The sequence below is a fragment of the Pelmatolapia mariae genome, linkage group LG3_W (genome assembly GCF_036321145.2).
Source record: "Pelmatolapia mariae isolate MD_Pm_ZW linkage group LG3_W, Pm_UMD_F_2, whole genome shotgun sequence".
NCBI classification, from domain to species: Eukaryota; Metazoa; Chordata; class Actinopteri; order Cichliformes; family Cichlidae; genus Pelmatolapia; species Pelmatolapia mariae.
Genome location: NC_086229.1, coordinates 14016783 through 14038093, shown reverse-complemented (window position 1 = coordinate 14038093; position 21311 = coordinate 14016783). Strand labels below are relative to the sequence as shown.

The 21311-nt window shown below is 47.0% G+C and overlaps 1 protein-coding gene across 2 annotated transcripts in view; it reads right to left on the bottom strand.

Moving 5' to 3' along the window:
- LOC134624235 (glutamate receptor ionotropic, kainate 5-like) overlaps positions 1–21311 on the bottom strand; it is a 205449-nt gene that overhangs the window by 11862 nt on the left and 172276 nt on the right. For both annotated transcript variants that reach the window (XM_063469197.1, XM_063469198.1), the window contains 5 exons: positions 19779–19886; positions 19493–19696; positions 15707–15820; positions 4063–4172; positions 2570–2743 (listed from right to left, as the gene is read on the bottom strand). In XM_063469197.1, the coding sequence (XP_063325267.1) occupies positions 2570–2743; positions 4063–4172; positions 15707–15820; positions 19493–19696; positions 19779–19886 (710 nt within the window). The remainder of the gene's footprint in view (positions 1–2569; positions 2744–4062; positions 4173–15706; positions 15821–19492; positions 19697–19778; positions 19887–21311) is intronic.

Below are 21311 nucleotides of genomic sequence, written 5' to 3'. Positions count from 1 at the left end.
AGGGAGAGGCAGGGGTGGGGAAGTACTGAGATACTTTGATTTGGTCAAAGTACAGATGCAGCAGTGCAGAAATACTCGGTTCTACACAGAAAAAAACTCACAACACAGAATGTTTCTGGCAAAGTAACCGACACACATTTTATATTTTGATTTTGTAGTCAGACGGTTACAGGTTGGCTCACCTGCTTTATTCTGACAAGCTGCACCTCCATCAGCACCACCTACACCTCACTGTACATATGACTGCTACACTTACAGCTAAAACATTGTAACAAATGATCTCACTGAGCGAGAAGATGGAACAATCATCTAATTATCCTGATAATGAGACCATGTGAATATAGAAACATTTCTCTGCACAGAAAATAAAAGAACCAAACCTGAAGAACAAAACCTCAGCGAAGAATCCTCCACCCCAACCTCCACCCTACACCAACACTTACTTATTCTTATTTAATGTGAGCTTAGAGTACTTAATTACAAAGGAATCAGGAATGTTAGTTTTAAGTTACAAAAGTGACTGCATTTGAAAAAATTATATTTTCTATATTTTTGGTGAATTAATGTTTAAAGTTTAAATAAACAGAAAGGCTGAAACGATTAAACAGCAGTGAAAGGAGGAGGGGGTGAGGGCGAGTCAGAGAGAGAGAGGGGGGGTGAGGGCGAGTCAGAGAGAGAGAGAGGGGGGGGGTGAGGGCGAGTCAGAGAGAGAGAGAGGGGGGGGTGAGGGCGAGTCAGAGAGAGAGAGGGGGGGGGTGAGGGCGAGTCAGAGAGAGAGGGGGGTGAGGGCGAGTCAGAGAGAGAGAGGGGGGGTGAGGGCGAGTCAGAGAGAGAGAGAGGGGGGTGAGGGCGAGTCAGAGAGAGAGAGAGGGGGGTGAGGGCGAGTCAGAGAGAGAGAGAGGGGTGAGGGCGAGTCAGAGAGAGAGGGGGGGTGAGGGGGAGTCAGAGAGAGAGAGGGGCGTCAGGGCGAGTCAGAGAGAGGGGGGGGGGTGAGGGCGAGTCAGAGAGAGAGAGGAGGGGGGTGAGGGCGAGTCAGAGAGAGAGAGAGAGGGGGGGTGAGGGCGAGTCAGAGAGAGAGAGGGGGGGGTGAGGGCGAGTCAGAGAGAGAGAGGGGGGGGGTGAGGGCGAGTCAGAGAGAGAGAGAGAGGGGGGGTGAGGGCGAGTCAGAGAGAGGGGGGGGTGAGGGCGAGTCAGAGAGAGAGAGAGGGGGTGAGGGCGAGTCAGAGAGAGAGAGAGGGGGTGAGGGCGAGTCAGAGAGAGGGGGGGGGTGAGGGCGAGTCAGAGAGAGAGAGAGAGAGGGGGGGTGAGGGCGAGTCAGAGAGAGGGGGGGTGAGGGCGAGTCAGAGAGAGAGAGGGGGGGTGAGGGCGAGTCAGAGAGAGAGAGAGGGGGGTGAGGCCGAGTCAGAGAGAGAGAGAGAGAGAGAGGGGGTGAGGGCGAGTCAGAGGGGAGAGGGGGGGGGTGAGGGCGAGTCAGAGAGAGAGAGGGGGGGGTGAGGGCGAGTCAGAGAGAGAGAGAGAGAGAGAGGGGGTGAGGGCGAGTCAGAGGGGAGAGGGGGGGGGTGAGGGCGAGTCAGAGAGAGAGAGGGGGGGGTGAGGGCGAGTCAGAGAGAGAGGGGGGGTGAGGGCGAGTCAGAGAGAGAGGGGGGGGGGGGGTGAAGGGCAGAGGGGTGGAAAGAAAACAAGAAAAGAGACTGACATCATCGCTTTCACACCAGAGTCCCTTCACCATCTGTTCAGCCTCAGCTAATGTACCTGGGGAGGGAGGGGGGGAGGGAGGGAGCAGGGGAAGGGGGTAAGGGAAGGAAGCAAAAGTGCTGGATGCACAAACAGAGACGCTCAGATGTTTAATATTGAGTCCAGCAGGACGGCCGGCAGGGCTGTGAGCACAGAGCGACCACTGACTTTGATTATTGTTTAATGCAGCCAGGGGTGGGCAGCTCCAGGCCTCGAGGGCCGGTGTCCTGCAGGTTTTAGATGTGTCCTTGACCTAACACAGCTGATTCAGATTGCTAAATGACCTCCTCAACATGCCTTGAAGTTCTCCAGAGGACTGGTAACGAACTAATCATTTGATCCAGTTGTGTTGACCCAGGGTAAGATCTAAAACCTGCAGGACACCGGCCCTCGAGGCCTGGAGTTGCCTACCCCTGAATGCAGCACTCACCCCACTGTATCTCTGTGGCATCCATCCACCCCGACCTCCTCCCTACACCCACCCTGGTTTACAGCAGCACACAGGGGGTGAAGTTTCATATAAACATGTTTGGGGGCATTTCCTGAATCGACCACTGCTGTACCGATAACACAGCTGGACCAGAGGAGGCGAAACGTGCTAAAATGACTCCAGCCCTGATGGGCTCACGGGGTGCGGTGGTGAGCGTGACACCGTGTGACGCCGTCTTCCACTCAGGAACGGTCGTCCTCGCTGTCCTCCATTATTTATAAATGACCTTGTAATGTAAATGACCTCATGTATCACATGACTATCTGTATTTCACATAAAGTTCGTCTGTCTGAAGATGTTCGCGCACATGTGGAAAGCATGACTGAAACATAAGCTGGTACCAACCAGACTCCGCTGACGCAGCGCGTGGACAGCGCCCGCGGCATGATCTCGGAGCCCTGCTGCATGAAGCCGCCCACTGGGAACCACAGGCTGTTCCCCAGCGTGTACTGGTTCTCCAGGATGTCCCGCCGCTCCCGCAAACACGGGTGAGGGTTGTACCATTCGTAGGGACTGAGCCTGGCGAGAGAGGACAAAACATTAAAACCCAGAGTAGCTTTAACCTCAGACACGCGGCTAACATTTCACGGTCAGTCGCCTGCACTTATGGAGCTCTTAAACCTACGCAGTGCGACGGCTCTGCTCTGTCAAAGCGATGCGGTGAGAAAACAAAAGAAAAAAGGCGAGAGAGATGAACGTCACGCTCGACACCTGAAAGGAAACGACGTGATGACTGTGTTTAGACGCTCAGCTGGAGCGCACGACTGTTGCGTGGAGTCATTTTGGCATTTGTGCGCACGGTGAAATTACAGAGGCAGAGCGAGGGAGAGGAACGTGGCTCAGAGACAAACAGGAGATGAAATTTCAAGTGACAGGAGCAGAAAACCAGCAGGTTATTTTGTCTCCTTACACGTCTCCTTGTTTAAAGGCGATCCACAGGAAGTGTGAAGGCCGTCAGGCCGCCACATGCACAGACGAGCACACAATGGCACACGTTCTGGTTCCATTAATGTTACGTCATATTTTTACTTTATGTCGATCTTCCAACAGAAATGGGACACCCTCCGGTTACGCCGGGTTGGTCACTTCCACGCTTCCTGCTGCGTGATGCGGCTTTGACTCACCTCTCGCCTGCACAAGGTGAGGTGAAGACTGTAAATCAGCCCAGGCAGAAATAATGACACCAGACACTTCATTAGGTACACCTAACCTGTCCTGATTAGACCCCCTTTTTCCCTGATTTTGGTCCATGTTGACATGACATCATCATGACATGACATCATCATGACATCATCACACATTCCTCCAGAGCTGCTCTGCTGGACTGAGATCAGAAAGATGATCTGAGGTCATCGTCACCGTGTCTACCTGCATGAACGCCCTGAGCGCTGCCACGTGATTGGCTGATTGAATATTTGTGTTACGGAGCAGATGAACAGGCGTGCCTGTGGCTGCTTACCTCTCTGTAAGTGCCCCTCCTGCTCTCTGCTCACATATTAAAGTTAAATACAGATTAAAGCTGTTCTCTTCATGGTTTTACTCTGAAGTGCAGCTCGTTATGATGTCATCGCTAAGCAGCTGGTGACATCATCAAATCAGGACTTTATAATAAAAAGACTTTTACGTGTGCCGTGACTGAATGCTTGGTTCGTCTCTGTCAGCTCAAACAGAGCTGAACGTCTGAAGCTGTGACTGTAAATAAAGTTTTGATACAAAGAGTCCTGGATGGCCTGCAGAGCACGTCAGCGATTTACGGCCCATCTTCGAAAACTGTTCCTGAAACGCAGACACATGCTGGAGGTAAAATTAGGACGCTGACGCAGAGACAGGTGTCTTACCTGGCTGCGAGGAAGAGGACGCAGCTGACGGCGAGGTAAGCCAAAAGCATAAAGAGCCAGACAGCCGGAGAGAACGGGTCCAGGAAGGAGAAGTAGCCCGGCTTACGACCCTGAAACACACACACAGATCACATGACCACGGGATTCCTGACCGGGAACGTTGGGTCTCCGCCTGCTCTCGTGCTTCATCTACAGTCTGTATAAGGGTCAGATACAGCTTCCTGCCGTGGATGGCGACGGCGATTTGTGATAATGACCGTCTGCCAATCACAGCACACTCTGAAACACGAGCCTCCCTTTCACACTGACAGCTGTGCATTTTGGAAAATGACACTCCTGGAACAAAAAGCGCTCGTTCACTTTGAACCTGCAATTTCAACAACACAACAAAAACAACACAGAACACAAAATTACACTGACGAGCTTTTCAAGTGCTAACGAGCGTCAGCCAGCGCTCCCTGATGAGACGCCTCCCGTTGACCCGCTTCATCACATGGCCTGCCTGCTGTCTGCAATGCCTCCATCACCCCCCGTCTGCTGGAAAAAGGATTTGGCAGTGAGGGGAGCGCAGGAACTCCCAGATTGGACTCAATTAAAGCAGATGACTGGAGCTGTAATGGAGGCAATCTATTCAGGCTCTGATTTTTGTCCATTCTGGCTCATTTCAGAAACAGCTCATGAGGCTGGCAGAGGGCTGAAATGATCGTGTGATGTGGCTCAGCCTCAATCAAATATCCCGGGCAGAAGAGCAGGTGACAGCGGCTGCATCCAGCATTCCCAACTTCACTCAGGCGACTGAAAGAAAATGTTCCTACAGGAGCTGTTTTTGGAATACCGCGTAGCTCTGGTTGGTTGGACAATAAGAAGAATCCCATCTTGCTTACTCAGCACAGGGTCGAGGGGGGTGGAGCCTAACCCAACAGCACACAAAGGGGGCGAGGGGCAGAGAACACCTGGACAGGTCTCCAGTCTGTCACAGGGCTAACACAGGCAGGCAGCTAATTAGGCTAACCCCACTGTGGGAGCAAGCCCGAGTACCCGGGCGGATTCAAACCCACGACTTTCTCGATGTGAGGACACAGTGCCGGCCCCCGTGCTATCCATCAATATGCAGCGGTCCCTCGTTTATCGCGGGAGTTATGTTCTAAAAATAACCTGCGATAGGTGAAATCCATGAAGTAGCCAACTTTATTTTTTAACGGTTATTATAGATGTTTTAAGGCTGTAAAACCCCTCACCACATGCTTTAAACACTCAGACAGGCATGAACGTTTTCACACTTTTCTCTCTTGTTTAAACTCTCAAAGTTCAAACCTTCGTAGAAAAATAAGTCCAGTGTTACAGAATGAAACCAAACACACCCGCAGGTGACGACGTCTCGTCGACATTGTTGTGTTTGTTGGAGCAAACTTACAAACATACAGTACAGCACTTCAGAGTCACGCTGCTAGCGATCGAAGATTTATGTAAATTTGACAAGCTGAACGCATTCTGTACTGTACAGGAGACGCAGCACGAGATTGATTGACAATGGTCTACAGCCAATCAGGACGCAGAACACAATGCGCTGTAAAAGAAAAAAAAGAAAGAAGCAAAATTGCACAAAAAAAATCTGCGAAACAGTGAAGCCGTTATAGTGAGGGACCACTTTCATTGATAAGAAGACCCATGGTGGAAATAAGTTTGGGAGCACTACATGTTGCACTACAAACAGCTGCTGCCAACATGCAGGTGTGCTCTCGTGACGGCGACTTACAGTCTCATGTGTTACCGGCCGTTACCATGTCTATGATCCACCTACACCAGGGGTCGGCAACCTTTTTGATGATGAGTGCATCTAAAATTTCCTCAGAAGTCAGTGTGCCATATGACTGCATTAGCAATAAATGTAATAACGCTGTATATTAACAGTTACACACTATATAGAACAACTTCACAGAATTATATTTGTTCGCAGATGTTGGCAGCTATCAGCGAATAGTTATCAGCTATTTTGCAACATATAAAGACTTTTTATCCATAACAGCAAATGAACTGTACAACAGAAAATGCAAATGCTATTTATGGTCTCCTCACAACCATGAAAACAAACGCTGTTGTGACAGTGATGCACGCTGTCTTGTTGGTATATGTATGATTTCTATACATTTTACATCAGATAGAAACTTTGGTTGTAAGATTCAGATAATTATTTATTAAAAGCGAGACATTTTAAATCACCAATTGTAGATATTTGACCCATCATTGTGACTTGTACTTAAGAGTAAATTGGCCTTCTTTGGCCATTAGAAGACAGGGGCATTGGTACACTTTTATTTACAAAGCTATGCTTGGATTGCTGCCTCCTTATATTTGTACTTTGGTCACAAGGACAAATAGTGGTTCTTACTCCTTGCGTTCAAATGATCAGCTGCTGCTGTCTGTTCCCCTTGTCCGCACAGAGTTGGGTAAGAAAGCCTTTGTCCACTCTGCGCCTTTTTCGTGGAACCTGTTACAGAAAGACTGGAAACTGACTGAACTGTTGTCTTTAAATGTTTTTAAAACTAAACTCAAAGGCCTACAGACTGCCTCAATAATGTGTAATTGTTTTGTGTAATTTTTAATCTTGTTTGTTTGTATGTATTTGTTTGGAAATGTGCTGCCTCTTGGCCAGGACTCCCTTGAAAAAGAGGTTTTTAATCTCAATGGGACATTCCTGGTTAAATAAAGGTTAAATAAATAAAAATAAAAAATGAGAATAAGAAAGAAAAGTATTTCTTTGTGCCCCCCTTTCCCTGTTAATGCCCTACCTGGCCCCCCTGGCAAAACTTTGCTAGACCCGCCCCTGCACAGTTACCAGCTGTCAGCTACTTAGAAAAGGATCCTGGTGTTATTTGTCTCTCAGAAACAGTTCATAACTTCAACTCATTCATGTCACCTAAAAGGTAAACCTGTTTCTCCATCACCTGTTCAGCTCTGATGATTCAGTAAGGACATCTCCTGGTTTCATCTTCATGTTTCCCTCTCACCACATATCCAAACCGACATCATGACTGTAATAATGTAAATTATTGTTTGCAAGATGGTTTGTTCCACAATGGATTGTGTTGCTGCACGGACGTTTTAGAGTGTCACACAAGTAAGGAGTGTTGGGCCAGATTGTTAGGCTGTATGTTGCTGTTGTACATGGCAGAGGACCAATCTGAGTCGCATGACTTGTTAATAAACCTTACTACCCCGTTGGGTAGGAAATAGATATTCTGGAGTCTGTCGTGAATGAGACCAGAATATAACAATGACCAGCAGCTTTACAGCTGTGGCTCCAGCAAACATCAGCTGATACTAGAAATTAATATTAAATAAATTCTAACAACAGCTGATCAAGCTTAAACGTGCTGCTGTTGTTTAGCGCGACATCCGCTGGTTTCCTCTTTCTGGCGCAAAGTGGGCGATAAACAAACAAGAGAGACGATCAGCTGATCATTGATCAGTTTCATGATTGAAGTAGCAACAGGAGAGAGAGGGGAGAGGATGAGAGAAGAAGAGGCAGCTGTGCAGCAAAGACACAGAATAAATCCAGCTTTGTGTCTTTTTCCATTCTAGCTGAAGTCCGGGACAAACTGTGTTCCTTCTCAGCTCAACATGAAACGCGTAATATTTTCTCTGAATGCGGGACGATTCCGTTTTTTACGGGACAGTTGGCAACTCTACTAACTAACCTTATGAATAAAATAAAGTTCACTATCAGTAACATCATAGCACCCACCCAGCTGTATAGAAACTCCGTCATGCTAGCTAGTACGCAGTACGAGTTATTGTAACTGACTGTAAAAAGTCAGCACAACGAAAATAAACTAAACTTGGTTTATATCTGACCCAGATAGACTGCAGGTCATAACTTCTTACCTGAAGTTCAGTTCACCTGACACTCGGACCGGCGGCCGCCTCAGGTCTCTCCTCCTCCTGCCTCCCCTTTCCCTCATCCACCTGCTGGCCTCTGTGGAAGCTCCGCCATAGCCACCACCAAACAACTGAGTTATTTTTACACATCGGCCAGCATCTGGCCAATCCACCACCTTTCATTGTTTATACCGTTACTAAACAACAAACAAACAAACAAAAATCATATGAACGAAAAATCACATCGGCCCATTTGAACGGTGGGCCGATGGCCAGTCCAGCTATGGTCATGCCACCAGTTAACCCTTCACGTGCCCAGGGTTGCCGACCCTAGGCCTACCCTCATTAGCAAATCTGCCCCCTGCTGGCTCTGAAAATCGAGATGCTTCAAAAAGTGAGTCGAGCTTATGCAGGAACACATGAAGCGATGGTGCAATTTACCACATGCACAAATAAAAGAAATCTAACCTTCGACCCTGAATCAATGTGAGTGACAGGAACCTTTAGGAACTTTAGCCTGTGTGCTAAACCTGGCTGAGACCTATGGAGACAGGGCTGATGTGTCAGCACGAGGACAACATGAGCTCTGGAGTCAGACCATCCAGACTGAGAGATAAAAGTTTAACTTTAAGCTTGCTATTGTGCTGTATTTCCACTTGTCTTGTTTTACAGGTGTTTGTATTTAGATCCACGCTGTGGAGCCGTGTGCCGCTGACAGCTCTAATATTAACGACGCCGCTTCCTCTCCTCGCAATCAGCTGGCGTCTCCTCAGCGACTACGTCACACGATCGTAGTGAAACGCTGTGCCTCAGATTCAGAGAGCAGGGCAGTGATGATATATCGAGCACTAATGAATTGGGAGCAGCAGCAGACATAAATTTACAGTGTTCAGCACGGGGGGGAGAGCAGGGTAAACACGATGGCTCTTCTTCTCTAATGTGTGTGCACAAGTCAACAGCTTGAGCAATTAAACAGATTACCATCTTCAAGTGTGCTCGCGAGCTATTTACACGCACGCAGCTATGTGTGTGTGTGTGTGTTTACAATGCACATAAAGCTGTTGACGCCTGCAGACATGATTGGATTGTGTATTCAGTTGCTTCGGGACTTCTGAGATTTAATTCCTGTTGGCTTGTGTGAGTTTTCACTCACATCGTGCACTGATGTTGCAGACAGTCTGCTAAACATCGCCTGTTACGCTGTTGAAGAAGTCAGTGTAAACTCAAACGCCACCACAAGGGAACAGCGAAGGGAACAAGGATACAAAATCCATCATAAAAATCTACAAAACAACTGAAAAATGTGAAGCACAACAAACACCAAAGCTCCCCAATCAAAACTAAGATCAATGAACTCAAACAGGAAACAAAGAGAGGAAGACGCAGCTGTAAGATTGAAATCTCAGCAGCAGGCCCGGGATCACCTACGACTGTCACAGACCCCGAAGCCTTTAACCTTCTCTGCTCTGTGATGGCAAACACTAAAATATGTTCAAACAGCACCAACATGACAAGACAGCGTTTCAGGGAACGCACCCCTCAGCTCAATAAACCAGACTGTGTGTGTGTGTGTGTGTGTGTGTGTGTGTGTGTGTGTGTGTGTGTGTGTGTGTAGCACGGCCTGTTAGCTGATCTATCAGCGCCGCTGCACTCCATAACAGACGCCTGGTGTTAGCGGGATAAATTCACGGCGTCTCGGTTCACATTCTCCACTCCACGTGAATCGCGCCTGCGGGCCGTTAGCGCGAGCACAAATGTGCTCTCGGTCAACTTAATCCTTAAATAAACACTTAAGAAAATGCAGTTGGGACCGCGCGCGAGCTCGGCCTCGCCGTGCACACATTAAACAGCTGACTGATCGTAGAGTCGATACACCGAAGCTCTCACAGCGGACCGAGTCAAACATGGAGGACAGATGGTGGAGGTGAATGCTAATGAGCCGCAGAGGTACAGTATCTGTGGGCAGGAGCTCCATCAGGAGAGACGCACGAGGAGGATTTCATGATAATGACGAATAAATGTTTGACAGTTCTCACTCTCAAGCTGCTCACGCAGGCCTGACTGCTGCCCCTGTGCCTCTGAGCCATGCATGCTTTGTGGATCAGCGTGGTTCATGTGCACTGGTGTGTGCCACAAAGCTGATGTCACGCACAGGAAAACATGGCTGACTGAAACACACCTGAACACGCTCGGACGCTTCGTTCCAGAGCTGAGACGATCGGAAACATGGTTTCCATAGTTCAACAGCAGCACATCATCAAGTGTCCGAAACACTTCTGTGTACTGAGCGTGGACGCCGTGACCAATCAACACGAGGCTGCGTCTCGCTGCTACATCGGTCATGTGATTTGGTGTGTGGGCTTCAGAGGGTTAACCTGCCCTTTTAGACTTTCTGCCTGTCCTCATGTGTTCATATTTCACACAGGACTGAAATACATCGAACTAACAACAACTCTAAAACAGGAAACATCGCTCTGCCTCCTCCTACACAATCCTCAGAGAGCTCAATAATAATTAATAACAATAGTGATAATCGTCCCTGAAAGCGTCCTAACCCCTGAGACTGAGGTTCACCCAAAAATCTACAACCTGAGCAGGTTTCTGTCAGACTCACAGGAAGTGAAGGCGCTGCTTTAGATTCCAGTCAGGGAAGCAGAGCCACCGATCCTCCCTCAGAGGCTGAAAAACTCATATTTTTCAAGCAGCAGCTGGCGTCACCTTCTCCCCCAAACTGAATCACAGAAGAAGAAACATGCCCTCCATCTGTGTCCCCGGCTCGGCTTTTATCTGCTCTCCCAGCTCTTCCTCTTCCTGCGTGATCTCTCGGGTCGCAGGAATATTTGCAGTCGCTCGGTCCCAAACTCACAGTTTGACTGAGTGACCCGAGCGATCGCTGCCTCCAGCAGCAGAGTCTCACTGCTGTGTCTGAATCCATCCAATCATCAGGCGGACGGAGCCGGGGCGAGACAGGAAGTGTCAACAGGTGCAAACACTCGGCTGTTCAATTTGTAAAAGTTTGTGCGAGTCCACAGACGGCGCCTGGAAATAAACGGACCTTTAACATCGTCTAAAAAACTCTTCTTTGGACGAAGACAAACCGCCTGCGGCGCTTTGATGGCGCCTCCATTAATATTCATCCGATGGATCTGAGCACGCACGCGTGGCCTTCGGGGCCCGCACACGTTAAACTGGAGCTATGACCTCATTTACATCCTGGCGTCGGTGATGTGGTGATGTTCTAGCACGTGTGCACCAGCTCGCTGTGATTACACCTGCTGCAGGTACAGGAGGGGTAACCAATCCAAGCTCTCGGTTCAAGCTTGGCGGTGAGGCAGGTGATCTCACAGCGTACCAAGTAATGAGCACAGTTTCAACAATGGGCCTTTCTCCATGCTGTGTGAGCCGCAGACACCTGGGAACATGATCCAGACACTAACACCTGCATCTGGACAGACGCTGCATCGTACATGGGTTTGATGCGTTCTGTCTTAGACAGCCATCACAGCCGTGCCAAGCCCAGAATGAGACACGCTTGTGCTGGTGTTAAATATTTGCACCTTTCCCTCTGTCCCTGTGCCTGTTCAGTTTCATTTATTAGGACCTCCAGTAGCTCCGGTCACGTAGCTGCTGTCCTTGTTCTTGGTAAAAAGAAGCCGACTGTTCATACTGAACCTGATATTTTGGTGTTTGTGGGATTAATATCAAAGATCACACGAGAATCGTCCAGCAACACGTAGAGTTTCTCTGCGACTGCAGTTTAACTGACAGCGAGGTCAAGACTCCCACATGGCGACAGCGGAGAGAAAGAAGTTAAACTTTAACAGGAAGACTGAGTCTTCCTCTGTTCCCCACACAGAGGTGGGGTTTCTCTGTAAGTAAGTAAAGCTTATTTATTAAGCGCTTTTCACAGACAGGCAGTCACAAAGCGCTGTACATAAATATTAAAATAAACAATACAATCAATAGACATTATACACAGTGTAAAAGATCAAATGTAAATAATGTAAAAAATATAAAATACGTAGATCAACAAAAGGCTTGTTTGAACAGAAACGTTTTTAACTGCTTTTTAAAAGAATCCACAGAGTCAAGCAAACGTAGTTGTGGTGTAAACTGTTCCACAGCCTTGGTGCCACAGACTGAAAGGCTCCGCCCCCTTTTGTCTTCAGTCATGTTTGGGGAACAACCAACAGACTCTGAGTCTGTGAGCGGGGACGACGAGCAGCAGTGTATTTTATAAGAAGCTTGGATAAATAATCTGGGGGCATTTAGTGCTCTGTATGTTAAAACAAGAATTTTAAAGTGAGTTCTAAACTCTATTGGGAGCCAATGTAAAGAAAATAAGATGGGAGTGATGTGAGCACGCTTGGTAGAACGAGTTAATGGTCTGGCTGCTGCGTTTTGTATCGCCTGGAGGCGGGAGAGAGATGATTTATCCAAGCTGGTAAACAGGGAATTACAGTAATCTAAGCGTGATGACACAAATGCATGAATGAGTTTTTCCAGTTCAGCTGAAGAGACCATATGTCCCAGTTTAGAGATGTTTCTTAAATGATAGAAACAGGAACGAGACAAAAATATTACATGAGAGTCAAGGCCCAGAGAAGAGTCAAATATTACTCCAAGATTTCGAATATTTGACTTGACAGAAAGAGGCAAGAACCTGACTGATTTTAGAGTGTAGCTCAGGAGGAGCTATGATCATGGTCTCGGGCTTGTTAGTGTTTAGATGGAGGTAGTTGCTTGAAAGCCAATCAGAAACCTGGGCTAAGCACTGGACTAGGGTGGACAGCCTATCCAGCTGATGAGGCTTAAAGGACATATGGAGCTGGATGTCATCAGCATAAAAATGATAAGACAGGTCGCTAAAAGATTGAATGATACCAGCTAAAGGAAGCATATAAAAAGAAAATAGTAATGGACCTAAAACTGAACCCTGTGGGACCCCACAGGTCAGGGCAGCAATGTCAGAGGTGAACCTGTCAGTCCTAACAGAAAAGGTCCTGTCGGATAAGTAGGAAGAAAACCAGTCTAGGGCAGAGCCAGATACACCAGCTAAAACCTTGAGCCTGTTAAGTAGGATTTTGTGATCGATGGTTTCAAAGGCTGCACTAAGATCAAGCAAGATGATCACAGAACAATTCCCTGCGTCAGATGCCATTAATAGATCATTATAGACTCTTAGGAGAGCAGTCTCTGTAGAGTGCTGCTTTTGAAAGCCAGACTGAAAAGGGTCAAGAATGTGTAATTTACATAACAGAGACCTGAACTGATTTTCAACAATTTTTTCTAGTAATTTACTTAAAAATGGCAATTTTGAAATAGGTCGGTAATTACTAGCAGAGCTAGGATCAAGGTTCTGTTTTTTTAACAGAGGAGTTACCTCAGCATGTTTAAAATAAGACTGAACACAGTCTTGCCTCAGTGAACTGTTGATGATGGATAGTAATGTGGGACCAATGCTGGTGATGGACCCAGACAGGACAGAGGGAGGTAATATATCTAAAGAGCATGATGAGGATTTCATTTGACCTAAAACTATAATTAAGTCATTAAGTGTGATTGGAGAAAAGGAGGTAAATGACCCAAGACAGCAGGGGGTGTCTTCATAAGGGGAGGCACTTGAGGAAATTTTGGATTTCAAGTCCATCACCTTATTTACAAAGTAATTAAGGAAGGTATTACAATCTTCATCAGAAAGCAACAGAGCATGCTGGGTTGGAGGAGAAACAATACTGTTGATGGTATCAAACAGAATTCTTGAATTATTTTTATGACGATTTATAAGATTATTGAAGTAAGAGGATCTGGCCTCTTTGACTGACTCATTATATAAGTAAAGTAGTTCTTTAAAGTGCTCACGAGGGACAGACCAGTGGACTTCCACAGACCCTCTGCTTTTCGATAGGAGCGTCGAAGACCACGAGTCTGATTATTTAACCAGGGTGTGCGGGAACTAACAGAGCAATAACTGGTTTTGAAAGGAGCAACCTGATTTAGAATGGCAAGACAGTGTTCATTAAAAGAATTAGTTAGAAGCTCAACCTCGTTAGAAGAAGTTTTAAAATTAAAAAGAGAGGAAAACTCAGAAATTATAGAGTCGTCAATAAAGGGCCTGCGCCTAATAAAACCTTGAGGATGGGACTCTGAATTAACAGATACAGTAAAAGAGACTGACTTATGGTCGCTAAAAACAACTTCATTTAAATTCAAGTGGTCAAGGGAAACACCACAGGTGAAGACCAAGTCCAGAGTGTGCCAGCAGTATGAGTAGGCCCTGCTACATGCTGAACAAAGTTGAAAGAGTCCATAATGCTCCTCCTTAGTGGTACTGTTTGTAGAGTCATCCACATGAATGTTGAAGTCTCCAACAATGATAACCATGCCCATTTTAATAGTGGAAGTTAAAAATTCTTGTAGGTCTGACAGAAAAGACGCAGCAGACCCAGGTGGACGATAAATTAAAATGCCGTATATGAGCTGTTCTCTTCCAATTTTTATCATAAGCATCTCAAAAGAGCGGCGTCGTACTGCAGAGCAGTGTGGTACTGCAGAGCGGCTTCCTCAGTCTGGGTCTGTGCAGCTAACTCAGCTAGCTCTGCTGGAACTTATTATTAAACCTGTTGTCTGCTTATTTGAAGCCTGCGGTGCTGACAGCTCCACTGTGCTGTGCTGCTATGTATTTTTTATGACAGCCTTACAGGTGCTGGTGGTGTTTACAGGTGGGTGTTTTATTATTTCATATGCTGCACTGAGGGGGAGAGCACAGGGTGCAGTGCCTGCTACGCAAAGAGAGCTGCAGTTAAAGTGAGGTTAGCGACTGAAGGTGCGACTTAAACCGCTGTTCCAGGGAAGCACGGGGAAAGGTTTCATCTCATTGGTCAGCAGGTTGCTGATTGACCTGTCGGGCTGGTGTTCTGACAAAACGTCCTACTGTAGCACACATTTATAGGTAGCACGGATCAATCCGGGACGAGCTGCCAGGTCAGCGAGGCTGAGCGCGCTCTGAGGCGCCCGAGCAAGGATTCATTAAAAAAAATGAATCCTTATTGAACTATAAACATTTTCTTTTGACTGACTTGATTCTGAAAATAAAATTAAACAAATAAATACATTTAAATTGATCAGCAACATTAACGACTCAGCCCTTCTCATATATATGAAACACTTTAACCTACAAAGTCACAGTGAAGCCACGCGTCGGCACATTTCCTCGTCTTTGCTTTCAGGACACTTTCGTTTCTCCCGTTATCTCCGTCTCTTTTCGTCGCTGTTAAATATTTTTCCATTTCTTTTTCAGGTTTGTTTGCTGCACTTCATATCTCCTGCTCGGTGCAAACAACCCTGCCACCTACTGTAGTGGATGTGCAAATACACTTTATTCTACTATGGCATAAAAAGCATGTTCCCGGGGTCACACGTGCCTCCCCCCCGGCATCGCACCGCCCCACTGACTCCTCACGTCATGTGTGCACGCTCTCTCTGTACTCTGACTTGTTTTGTTTTATTTGGGAGGTTTCTTGGTTTGAAGTGCTGACACAAAATGTGGCGTAAAAACTGTGATTTGGCTGTTTTGACACGTCTCAGTTATTCACGCTTGAACCAGTGTGACCAGCATCAGAAGAAATAACCAGTCTCTGATGTCTCTGCTCACGCTCCACGTCTGTGAAGAACAAGTGAAACGTCTTATTAAATCTCGTTCAGCCCTCGTCGTGCATTCAGTTTGTGATTGATGTCAAGAATAGAAGAGCGAAGGCGAGTTTACCAGATGAACCCGGTACAGGATGCTGATCCCCAGAGTCATGAAGGGTTTGGAGAAATCGATCACTTTCTCTCTCTCCGACGTGATGGTGAAGCCGGCCACCGCCAGGTCCGCTTTCTGCTCCGAGACACAAACAGACAGAGCGGATTAGCAACACGCACAAATATCACTGTAGGCACGACCTCTGACACCGACAGGTAGGGACGGACGCCGGCGTGCTCTCAATAGTGAGATACAGAGAGGAAGAAGAGGACCAAGGATTAAACGAGCAAATGAGAGAGGGAATTAGATGGTGGAGGAGACGGCGGGAGGAGGAGAGGCGCTTTCAGATCAACCGGTGGAGCGTGAGAAAAACAAGACGAGCTGGAAACAAGTGAGAAGGAAAGAAATGAAATCAACATCAAAGAGAGGAAGAGGAGGAGGTGGTCAGCGCAGGTCTGAGAGGAAATCAGATACAACCCCAGCAGAGGTCAGAAGGATGGAGGGTGTGACAGAAAAGCAGACACGATGGATGATTTCAGGTGTTGGTGAATATCCACAGAAACACGACGAGGAAGAGTTGAGGCTGCACAGCGGGAGCTCTCCTCTGTTATTCTGCTCTAATGGCTCCTCATTTATTCACTAATGAGCTCAACAACTTCCACTGAATTCTATTCATGTTCAACAGTTTTGCATTAACCAGAAACACTGTGGGGAAATAATGTTTGTCTCTAATGATAGTCTCTGTAATCGGTGCCAGGTTTCATCATCACACAGTTCTTCGTTGGAAGCAGTCCCTCCTCACATCTCATCTCCTGCTGTTAGACGCATCATTCAGCCACAAATCTGAAAACCCGCATTCAGTCTTTCAGACTGCACTCTGGTTACTTCGGCTCATCATAATTGCTGTTTTTGCCTCAGTTTTTAAATCGCCCTCTGAGTAACCACAGTTCATTCTGGTGTTCCTGCAGCACTCCTCTGATCTCTGCACTCCACCTTTTCTGTGGTGGCTCTGCAGGTCAGGCTCACTGTTTTCAGTTTCAGCGTGTCGAATAGTTTAAAAGCTTTAAAGCTTCGACCTGAACTTACGTAATACCAGCTTTGAACACTAGGTGGCGCAGTGAGTCACTGTGGCTGTTTTTGTGGGGTTTTTTAATCTGGGTGTGACACTTGGGAACGCCGTCGGACTCAGAGTGACATCCCGCCCTGAGAAACCTCTGGGGAAGTTGAAAAAAATCCCAGCAGTTAAAGCACTGCCCCCTGGTGGTAGATTTGAGCTCCTGTGCTGCAGATGACCGTCCCGTCACGCCTGACTGGTGCCTTGGCGGTTAGAACGCCGCCTCTCTCTCAAAGCTGCAATTAAAGGCACAGCTTGGTTCCAAATGTTTGAAGTGCCTCTGCAGAGATTCTGCAGCTTTTAATGAAATATTGATTTCTTATTGTACAGAAGTCATTGTTGAGGCTGCAGCGGCCACTGAATGCATTACAAGTTAACAGCGGCTCCCCGGGGGGAGGGCAGGACGCTCAGAATGCCAGATAGAGCTTTTGTTCTCGGCGGGGGTTCAGCGGGTAAATCACGGAGCTTAGACGGTCCCGTTTCAAGCTGAGACTCTTAAATTTAGATGGCTAAAAGTGAAAGGATGCTTACAAAATTTCCCCTCCCCTGTGTCGGTGTGAGGCGGTGAGGAATCAAACATTACAGTCTGTTGGTGTACCTAATAAAGTGGGATGGGAGACTACAGTAGTGATTTGGAGGCCTGCAGAGTGTTGATGGGGAGGAGAGGCAGACATTTTAACACTGAGACTTAATGCACAGAACTACAGACAGAAGTTACCATGTGACCTGTGTGCAGTCTGTGAGCACGTGCACAGATTGTCTGTGGGTGCACGAGCCCACATTTATTCAAAAGCCTTTAATCTCATTGACTCTGTTGTCAATGCAAACGTGAACACTCGTGTTTCCTTTTGGTGGAAGTTTTTCTGTTTGCAGTAGCGACTGCTGAAGCTGAAGTTCACCTTGGCGGGTGAAAGATAATCTCATTACAGTTTGAGTCAACAGAGTGGATCCATGCAGGAGCGTTTATCTGGACCCCAGACACCTCCTGCTCCTTAATTAACACTTAATTGATTAACGAGTAGACACTTGTTAAACGAATTTCACCCACTTTCATCAGACTCCTGGGCCTCGTGTGTGCGCTTGTCTGTGTGTGTGTGTGTGTGTGTGTGTGTGTGTGTGTGTGTGTGTGTGTGTGTGTGTGTGTGCGTGTGCAGTGGGAGGGTTTACACTGAGTTAAAGAGCAACAGAGAGAGAGATGAAGCATTTGTGATTTTTAATATTTTTGGCGTCCCTGGCTACAGATAGTGTGTGTGTGTACCATGTTTACATATCTTTGTGGGGACAAAGTGCATGTTTGAGACTCAGAATGTGGTTTTAGTGACAGGGTTGCAGTTAGGTTATGGTCAGGGTCAGGGTACACAGCTAGGGGAACCATTAGGTCAATTAGATGTCCTCACTAAGATACAAAGACAAGTGTGTGTGTGTGTGTGTGTGTGTGTGTGTGTGTGTGTGTGTGTGTTGGCACAATGTGCTGCTGTCACTTGAACCAGATGACCTCCAGCTGCAGATGTTCTACATGCAGCACTGCTCTGCAGCTGGAGAACATCTGGACTGTGACGCTTTTAAACGCTTGAAGTTTGAAATGATCAGCTTCCTCACAGACTGAGTGGTGTACTGAGTCTGCTGGTCTGTAGTAATCAGTGCTGGGAAGGTTACTTTTAAAATGTATCCCACTACAGATTACAGATTACATGCCCCAAAATGTATTTTGTAACGTATTCCGTTACGTTACTCAGTGAGAGTAACGTATTCTGAATACTTTGGATTACTTAATATATTATCATGCTTTTTACAACTACATGAATGTCCTATTGCTGTGTGATTTATTACTATTACTGAAGGTTACTCAACACCAAGCTAACATGGTTAGCTGGCGTTAGCTGAGGTTAGTTCATAGACTGTTAGACTTGATGGTTAGCATTAACAACCTGCTAGCTGCAACTAATCATGTGCAGTTCTGAAAGCAATAGCAACTAGATGTTTAAATCTTAATATAAATGAGTAACAGTAGGGTGGACGTTAGGTAAGGCTGCACTTTTTGCAGCGATCTCGAATAGAAAACTATTTCTGTATCAGTGATATGTTTTCTGTCTGCTTTCAGAACCAAACATGATGAGCTAGCAGGTTGTAATGCTGCCTTCAGTAATAGTAATAAATCACACAGCAATAGTACATCGAAGATACTGAAGGGGCACATAACCCAGGTAGCTACCACAACTAAAACAAGCTGTTTGCAGTAGGCTAACGTCAAAAAAACATACTTCCAGATGTTTCTTTGGGTTGGAGTCTTTTGACACTGAGAGCAGCCTGGTTGCTGACAAACAGAGTTTGCATTGCACGCTTCCTTCTTTAAATGTGAAGTGGTGTGGGAAATTCCAATTAAGAGATGCATTCCTGCCCGTGCACTGCTGTATTCTAACTGTATTCTAATTACCACTTATTTAAGCAGTAACTGTAACAGTTACTCATATTTTGTATGTTTAATACGTAATGCTGGTACATGTATCCTCCCCAACACTGGCAGTAAAGACCGTTCATCGCTGCTCATTTTTGAATGAACACACAAAGTAAATAACAGCTTTACAGGAGCGTGTTGGTTTTCATCCTCAGCACTATTTGATTTAAATTCTTGGAACAAAGTGATTTTAAGGCTGAAGCTTGTATGTAATTTAAGCTCCTCCTCCTTCACTCACCCTGTTGATGAGCTCCCCCACCATGCCGGTCCAGCTGCCGTTGGGCTCTGGCGCTCCGTACAGCCCGTCGTCCACCAGCTTAATCTTAAAGGAGAACTTCAGGATGTCCGCCAGCTCCCGCAGCATGTCCACGCAGAAGCCCTCGTACTGATCGTTGCCCTGGTACTCCTGGTAGTTGGACTTGCGCATCACGTAAGGGTTTTCCTGTCAGAGAGGAAGAGGCGGCTCAGAGCAGCAGGTCCACCAACCACAGACGCTTTGTCACAATCAGATATGAAAGGCTCACCAGTATTGTGGTGACGACGAGCGACTTGTTGGCCAGCGTCTCTGATGCGTTGAGGTCCAGGGAGGTGGAGTTCATGGCCAGCGTGTTGTTGGAGTACCAAATGCCAATCTAAAGGAGGGGCGAGAGAGGAGTTAGAAGCAGAAACAAACAGACTGAGGACGGGAGGAAAAGTGTTTCTGTCAGGGTCAAAGTTCAGACCAGAAAAAGGCCGACGCTCTTCCAAAGACTGGGCCTCCATTACACGTCTGATGACATCACCAGCGTGTCTGTCTGCTTTTAGGCGCTTTTCTTTCTATCAAGTCAGGAGATGTTGCATAAGCACCGTAGGTTAAAGGTCACAGGCTGTGTGACAGTTGGTTAAGGTTACAGAATTCACTGCTCCAGTTTCCATTTGTTCAATCCTGCAGACGACTTTTCTCTTACAGTCGGCTTGACTTTGAAAACAAATAAATCACGACACACGGATTGTTCGATGACGTGTTTGCGGTCGAACATTGTCAAAGACAAACCTGCGAGTGCTCACTCGTCTGTTACGTCTCCATAACAGACGAGTTGGACGACAAAGACGACCCAGAGAGGAAGGATTAAAAACCAGTCTGGGATAATAAAACACGAGGAGTAAGAGGGAGCTGAACACTGCTGCTGCAGGATCAATGCTGGGATCAATAGAGGAGGATCTGGCTCCTCCCACCTCGTCCTCTGGGTTAAATAAGCTTGTAAACACCTTACCCGCTGACCTCACGCCAATCCTATCCCATCTCCCAAACTCCCGACCTTAGCCGACCTCTCGCCCGCTGCTGTGCATGTTTTAGCTGTAAGGAGACGAGCTGTCACCCAGAGGACTGGCTGATGGAGAGCGGGCACCACTCCCGTCTCCATCCGCACGCCTCCGTCCTCTCGGCTTTAATTCACGTCCAGCATGTCTCATCTATCTTACTGCCGTTTCTTTGCCTTTGCTTTGTTTACCCCTGAAAAACATTTGCTGAGGGTCATCACGCAGGATTTCCACCATGACATTAATACTAAAGAGCCGTGCAGCGTTTCATTCCAACGCTGCTCCTGCTGCAAGCACACAGTATCCTGGCCTAGTCTGGGAAGCCCACCTGGATGAGGCTGCTTTGATACCTGAACCTGAAGCTACACAAGCGTAAGGTTGCATTAAAGGGGAAGTGTGCTCATATCACTGAATATTCATACAAACTGTTACAGTGAAATAGTGAGGAGAGTATAAGTGATCCGTGTAAGCCCCGGCTCAGGCTTCAGACAGCTTTAAACTCAACTCTGATTTGCAGGAACGGGGATATCCTCAATCCTGTTAAGTCTGACATCGACATCCATTTCTGGCTCCTTGGGTTCCACAAACAAACACACCCCGAGGCTCAGCTGATAGTTAGAGCTTCTCAGTGTTTCAGTGGTTCTCGTGCACCTCAGGTGTCTTTCAGGTGTTTCAAACTGCTCGTGCTTTCCTTCCTTTGGACCTCACTGCCGCCTGGTGACCTCCTGGACCACATTCTTAAAGTTACAGTGAGAAGC